Source organism: Priapulus caudatus, unplaced genomic scaffold (genome assembly GCF_000485595.1).
Source record: "Priapulus caudatus unplaced genomic scaffold, Priapulus_caudatus-5.0.1 Scaffold714, whole genome shotgun sequence".
NCBI classification, from domain to species: domain Eukaryota; kingdom Metazoa; phylum Priapulida; class Priapulimorpha; order Priapulimorphida; family Priapulidae; genus Priapulus; species Priapulus caudatus.
This window is the reverse complement of record NW_014577775.1, coordinates 99,583-107,026: the sequence shown is the minus strand read 5'-3', so window position 1 is coordinate 107,026 and position 7,444 is coordinate 99,583. Positions and strand designations below refer to the sequence as shown.

Below are 7,444 nucleotides of genomic sequence, written 5' to 3'. Positions count from 1 at the left end.
TGTGTGTGGGTCTGTGTGCGTGACTGTGTGGATGTGTCTGTGTGCGTGTTTCTCTGTATGTGATTGTGTGTGTGTGTGTGTGTGTGTGTGTGTGTGTGTGTGTGTGTTTCTGTGTGCGTGACTGTGTGGATGTGTCTGTGTGCGTGTTTCTCTGTATGTGATTGTGTGTGTGTGTGTTTCTGTGTGCGTGACTGTGTGGATGTGTCTGTATGCGTGTTTCTGTGTGTGTGACTGTGTGGATGTGTCTGTGTGCGTGTTTTTCTGTATGTGATTGTGTGTGTGTGTGACTGTGTGGATGTGTCTGTGTGCGTGTTTCTCTGTATGTGATTGTGTGTGTGTGTGTGTGTGTCTGTGTGCGTGGTTGTGTGCGTAACTGTGTGCATGTGGCTGTGTGTGTGTGTCTGTGTGGGTGACTGCGTGCATGTGTCTGTGTGTGTGATTGTGTATGTAATTGTGTGCGTGCGTTTGTGTGCATTACTGTGTGCATGTGTCTATGTATGTGATTGTGTGCATGTGTCTGTGCACGTCAGTGTATGTGTGCACCTGCGTGCGTGTCTGTGCACCTGCGTGCATATATTCACCCCTGCATACATGCGTATCTGTGCCCCTGCATGCGTACATGCTGTACGCGTGATATCACATCGTAAGTCATCGTGTGTACTTGCAGCTGTGGCACATGCAGTTCAAACCGGATGGAGGGCGGAGCCGACAGCAAGATGAGTACAACTGGTGTCGGAGTTTCATGATCCAGATGAAACGCCTGCACGATGTAAGTTTTTTTTTACATTTTGTTGCGGGATGCATTCGCGATGGTCTTTTTATTTGCTGTATTTGCCAAGTATTATTTTGTCGTCTTGTCCTAACAACATTTTAAGTAATACTAGTTTTATCACAATCATCAGTTTTAACATGTAAGTCGTCTTATGATGGCATACTAGCCCTGTGCCAACTATTTTATAAATTTATATATGAGACGTGGTGTTTTAGGCCTTTCCCTATGAGATAACTTCTGCAGGAAACTTGCATCAGATGAGTTTGTTCTGTGATGGCGAGGCGAGTGCTCTCTAATTTGATAAGTTACTCTATGCATCTTCATGCAGTATTTGACACCCATGTTTTTCAGACGGAGATGTTGATAACTGAGCTACAGAAAAGGCTGGCAAACTTCAACATACACCCTCCGTCGATGCCCACTAGTAACTATATGGCCTCAGAAGACTCTCTTGTCTTAAAGGCAGGTGTATAGTATAGGTGGAAAGGTTGAAGAATAAATGTATATGATTAACCAAGCAACCGGTTCCATATTTCCAAGTAAAAACACTCGTACAGTAATTTCTATGTCGATGTTCTTTACCCGTTATGACGCTGCTTGCATTTTCTGATGTAAGGAACTGATTTCAAACGTACGAATAATTGCTATTGGGATTTTGAGATTACAAAAGGCATGTGGTCACAGGTTGATAGCATTGCCAGTTGAATGTTAAGATTCAGAAAGCGCCTGTGCCATGAGTGTGTGTTAGTAAAATAAACCGCTAAGTATAGCTCACTATGTTCTTGGTGTTCGCTACAGATGGTGCTCTGTGGCGCCTTCTACCCGCACTACTTCATCAATGGAGAGCTGGATGAGGCATGTGTCGTGAAAGAGCTGTCTGGAAAAGACCCGTACAAGACAGTCATGGTGTGTAGTGCACGTAGCAGATTGCCCGTTTAATCTCTTTAATCAGATCACTGTCTTTCTGTAAGGCTGTATAAGTGATAGGCTAAGGTTGGCTAAGGTGTGAAGATATAGGCTTGGTTACTTGATCGATTGCCACAATACGTGGTGATAATCGTCCACTGATAAATGTTCGGTAATTACCTGTTGTTGTCTGACGTTGTCGTGCTCCTCATTGTAGATATGGGGATTGCCTGCAGAAGAAAATATCTTGTACAAATCGCCCATTGAGAAGCTGCTGCGGGACTGTGAGTCTCCGTTCAAGACTCACTTCGAAGGGTCCAAGTAAGTCGCATCCAAACTCCTAACCAGAGATTCCGTGGATACCGCCTATTCGAGTGCCATGGGTACAATGTCCTGGGATTCCATTTGGGAAGGGAAGGAGTCTTCGGAAAAAGAATGGTCGTGTGAAGGTGGAAGTGTCCCTGGGGAGCGGTGACTCTGGTAAAACACAATGGGAGGTTGTTGTAGGGCTCTACCGTGTGTTCCCAGCCTCGCTCATGTCTGGAATTGAGAGGAAAGAACTTGGTGATAACGATGATAACGAAGACCATTGTCGGCTGTCGATATGAGTAGACTCTTTGTTTTTACAGAGCGTACATCGAGTTTCAATCAAGAGACATGCCGGGGCGACGTTTGCCGGAGGACAACAGGCGTGTGAGCCGGATCAACGAGGCCGTCTACCTAGCTGTGAAGATGAAGTACGCAGAGATACCTGCATTCAAATAGCTTTCCATCGCTGTTCCAATGTCATGTGTCTCTGTGCATGCATGCTGCGTTCCCCCAGTCGTGTCACCGTTCTGTAGTTTGCTACGTCAATGTTCTCTTTAAAGTCGATACACTGGTACGTTGTACCACATTCGCCATGTGTTGGGATGCGTTTTCCCACATCCGATGGCACAATCTGGCACCTCAGAAGCTATGACAACTTACCAGATTTACCATCCGATAAGTACCTGTGTGCCCAGCTCTTAAATTTAGTTGCACTACTTTTTGATCTGACAGCACCTGGTGTATTGATAGCATTCACATTATTGCATGTGTCGTCACCTTGATAGGTTGCTAACGAGCTGTTTGTATGGATTAAAATATATTGCGGGTAAACCAAAATCAGGAGTAATAATCGTGATTGAAAAAATGTGCATCTTATTTACTCATGTAAAATATACCTGTTATAAATTTTACCTGCTTGTCTGTGTGTTTCCGCTTGTTACTAATGTTTTAACGATATTTGTATTCACAGGCAACTGAAAATGCCAGGGTTATTGCTAGAGATGCTAGACAAGAACGTAGTGAAAAACGCACTGCTAGAGATGGGAAAACAGGCGGAGAACCAGAGGCGATCTCTGCAACTTGGAACCAACAGGTGAGATAACAGACACGACTGCTTTTTTCAAACTTAATGCGTTAGAAAAATGTTAGAAACATTATGGGGAAAACCCTCTGTTTTTTTTCCGTGTTTCCATAGTTACTAGCGTTTGTTGATATTCGATTCTACGCACATGTGAAGCTGCTAGAGCTAAAGCTAGCGACGATAGATAAGAGTAGAGGTGCTTGGTCGCTGACAGCGCAAATCTTTTGGTATAATCATAACGAGAAATTGTACAGTTCTGTCAGTGTATTACGAGATCCATTATTAAACTATTAATATACATCCATTATTAAACTTTGCCCGTGAATATCTGAGCCGATTAGGCGAACATCAGCTGCAGTGAAATCTCGCAGGCACACTGCGAAAGTCATGAGGATGTGTGGCAGCCACTGTTCACTTGTTATTCGCGACGTTAGAGTTTGCTCGTACTACTCATCTAGGGTTACGGCAGTGACTCGGAATGCAGCCATGGGAGCGTCGGGAGGCGGTCGCGACAAACAAGTGGCGCTACCTAAGCTCAGCACTTCCTGCGTAAAACTCCGCCCCCTACATGTACGTATGTGCGCTCCTGCTCGAATTTCACGTTGGCACCAATGGCAAATTTCGTTGTAGCCCTACTTGCCGCAAACCCCTGAAAATGGAATAATATCCGTTGCAATAATCTGGCATGGCTGCCTGGTTTGCCTCTCTGCCCTTCCTGTATAGTTCATGCTGTCTATGTGTCTTTGTTTGTTACGCATACAATTTGTTAAAACTAAACTGGCCTCGATAACCCTTTATTTTGGAGGTGTTTGACTTGGTCTCCATCCAATTTGTTGTGGTGGCCTAATATTTCTAATTTAAGTGTAGACAGCACTGAAAAACCCACCTGTAAAACCCCTCAAAAAATATCATTTGACCACCACATAGCTAGATAAAGCAAATATATAGCTGTGCCACATAGCTTTGATGCTACATAGTTTGGTAGTGTTTTCGTCGTATTAAATCCACGATCTGCCATGCTCGTAGTTAATTGTATATGCAACCAAAAAGACGTTTGCACCGTAATTGTTAGCATATTTGGCAAACAAACATGATGAGAAGTTGCTTTAGCGTCTGCTCGATTATTTCATGCGACGACTAGGTGGTGCGGTGTGGACATTTCTGGGCAGCATATGACGATGACGACACGAGTTCCTTGTTAGCGGCCGTTCAGCTGGGTATTGGACGCGTCGTCGACTCTCTGCCGGTGAGCCTCGAGTCTTCAGCTCGATGTTTTCGTTGGTCATATATCTTAATGACCACCCGTGTCTCTTGGTTCTCGCAATATTACAAATGTTTCAATTGTTTCCACATTGCCTTAAAACGTGTACTTAAGTATACGGAATAAAAACGAATAATATATGTGTATGTATGGATAGATGTATATGTAGTGATATGTAATATTAGTGAGTAATTATTATTATCAAAATGCAAAAATTTAATGAAAAATATAATAACAAAAAAATACAAAATATTAGAAAATCAAGTTAAAATAATGTAATAACCAAAAATATAATATAAACACTGAAGGATATACGTGTTTCCGACGAAAGTGTAGGCCTACTTCAAGCTGGCAGTTTTATAGTACGCTTATTTGCTGCTTACCACCGCTCACCAACCAAGCAGTGCCGAACTAGCACACGCAGTTTGCGGCGCAACTTGCACTCGCCCTGATAACACCAGGAGTGTATAATATAGATATATCTATATTATACACCCCTGATAACATCGTCAGTGCGATCTCGCGACTACGCGTAAACAGTGTCGTTTCGTCGGAGCGTCGCCTCGTTGCGGCGGTGCTCACGTTACGTGATGCTTTACCGCCCGCAGCTGCTGCAGCCCGTTCTGCTGGACATGCCCTGCCTCGCACCGTACCTGGATCCGAGCACGGACCACGTCGACTACTACCGCGCAACCATCGACAAGATCGTCAACGCTCAGGTGCGTGCGTACGCTTTGAGACGCGCTCCTGCCGGGGTAGTAGTACGAGTGGTAGTCCCCCCCCCCGGGGGAAAGACCTGGGGTGTACGAGAATTTCGAGGTGGCATTTTCGGGATCCTGGAAAATTTCTGGAAGATGAGTGCTGGAATGACCGGGAAGTTGGTTGTTGTTATTGTTTGATTTTACGGGTTTTAGAGATTAATGAGAATTTTAGAAGATGTTAGAGCTGTTGTTGTGTTTGGTCCTCTCTAAGTCCTTGAAATTGAGCTTGTTTATATCTCATGCAAAGAGGCAATGAAATTTGTTTTGTGTAAGAGTTTTGTGCAGGTATGTATTCAAACAAAAATCTTGTGATCATGTGAAAATGGACTTTTTTAACACTTGGAAAACTCCTGGAAACTGGAAAAATATCTTGCATTATCAGTTTGCTATATTAGAAGTGGCTACCATAGTGCCATGCTCTTTAACCAAGAACTCTCGCTCACTATTTAAGTTTAGGCACTGCATCAGGTTCAGTACTCGTACCCTTTTAATACAGTGACTATCCTTAAAGTTTTATTAAGGGGTGCATCATTCTGGTACAGTGACTCACTCGTGACCTTTCGTAGGTCCATGTGTTTAGGGCAATATAATATTTCATATTATTAACGGACAAAACGATTGAACGTGGAACTATGCGTGTTGTAGATTTGTATAGTGAGGGAGGTTAGTGGTGTCCAGGGAGGGAGTGCATGCAGTGGGATAGTGGTTGGCTGGGCCAGAGCAGAGGGAACTTTGATCAGAGGTTCGTGGATTCATGTGTAAGATATACAGCAATGAGAGTGAGGGAACGACCGTGCACAGAGAGTCTTTGTCATCACACTCGTGGTGGTGTCAGTAGCGTTCGTGCTTAGCATACGGAGAATGTGTTTTCGTCATCGTTCGCAGTGCGCGCGCGAGTGTCTAACGTAGTGTTGTGTGCCTTCCAGCACGTGCTTGTGTTCTTCGTCGACTACGGAAATACGGAGGTGGTCGCTCGGAACATGTTGCGAGAGATGCCAGCCGACCTCCGGGAGCTTCCGTCTCAGGTGAGACGCGTCGTTAGCACGCGAGGGAAAGCCATCGGATTTCCGTGTGTCGCGAGGTCATCGCTGTCTGCAATTTTCAAATGTGATTTCAATGCCTGCTTACAAAAGTGCATGAAATGGTGCATAAGTGCGCAAAAAAATAGAAGCTTTCCACGTCTTAACGTTGCTTATTGAGGTTATGCGCGGCTACCCTGCTTCTTAACGACCATGTTGTTTTTGACGAGTTTTTATTGGTTGTTTTGTGGTTTGTGTAATGGTTACATGTGCTAGATATCGTGTGTACCGTGCTGAGCGTTCGTCGTCGCGTGTGTTGTAGGCCATGGAATGCATACTGGCTGAGATTCAGCCGTCGCCTGTTATGTGTCCGAACGGAGAGTGGAACGAGTCGTCGGACACACTCTTCAAGCAGCTGCTCTACGGTGTCGTCGTCTTCGCCAAGGTAAGACGAGACGAGGTCGTCGAGGTTAATTAGGTAAGGTGTGTTAATAAGGCTTAGTACCGAGGTGTCCTAGTTTCACGTTGCGCGCCTGATCGGTGGGTGGGTTGTCGTGGTTTGGAATACCCAAAACTGATGGAACCAGTAATCTAATCTAATCTAACCTAATCCAAGTTTGACCTGTCAGAACGCAGTGCAGTGTGCTTGTGCAATCAATCAAAGCATGGTAATTTGGTAATACGCGCAAACAGTAAGAGTGTTTGTTATACCACTGGGCTTTCCTGCGTGAAAACTACCAGGAACATTTTGTATGTGAGTTGGCACCGCCTGCAATGTTTGGGCTAGTGTATGAGAAATCTTCAGGTGATGTAGGTTGCTATAGCATGGAAGAGGATGAGGAAGAAGAATGTAGTTTGCAATGTTATGTTTACTGTTGTGCGATGTTGTGTTTACTGTTGCACGATATTGTGTAATGTTGTGCAACGTTGCGCAGGTCTACTCGGTGGTCAACCACGTGCTGAGAGTCCACCTGGTAGCGCGTCTGCCCAACGGGACGGAACGCAGTTTCAATGAGGAGCTTATAAAGAGAAAATTTGCCTGTCCTGTAAAGGAGAGCTACCTGTCGGAGGTAACGACAAAGGACGTTCGCATTTTCACCTGTTTGTTCCTGCAGTGCTCTATTATGTTTGTTTGTTTAAAAAAAATTGACGATGATCTTTATGACACAGAGCTGTACAGTATAAGTGTGAATATATGTGTTTTCTTGTGTACATGTATGATCCTGTGTACATGTATGATCCTGTGTATACGTATTATCCTGTGTACATGTATTATCCTGTGTACATGTATTATCCTGTGTACATGTATGATCCTGTGTACATGTATGATCCTGT

General features: G+C 44.3%; 1 protein-coding gene across 1 annotated transcript in view; it reads left to right on the top strand.

Moving 5' to 3' along the window:
- Positions 1-7,444, top strand: part of LOC106813007 (putative ATP-dependent RNA helicase TDRD9) — a gene marked incomplete at its 3' end in the record, with an annotated part of 47,906 nt that overhangs the window by 20,694 nt on the left and 19,768 nt on the right. The window contains exons 15-26 of the mRNA XM_014817050.1: positions 668-769; positions 1,124-1,234; positions 1,571-1,678; positions 1,896-1,999; positions 2,308-2,415; positions 2,958-3,080; positions 3,527-3,638; positions 4,210-4,314; positions 4,938-5,048; positions 6,017-6,115; positions 6,432-6,554; positions 7,045-7,179. Coding sequence (XP_014672536.1) covers positions 668-769; positions 1,124-1,234; positions 1,571-1,678; positions 1,896-1,999; positions 2,308-2,415; positions 2,958-3,080; positions 3,527-3,638; positions 4,210-4,314; positions 4,938-5,048; positions 6,017-6,115; positions 6,432-6,554; positions 7,045-7,179 — 1,341 coding nt within the window. The remainder of the gene's footprint in view (positions 1-667; positions 770-1,123; positions 1,235-1,570; positions 1,679-1,895; positions 2,000-2,307; positions 2,416-2,957; positions 3,081-3,526; positions 3,639-4,209; positions 4,315-4,937; positions 5,049-6,016; positions 6,116-6,431; positions 6,555-7,044; positions 7,180-7,444) is intronic.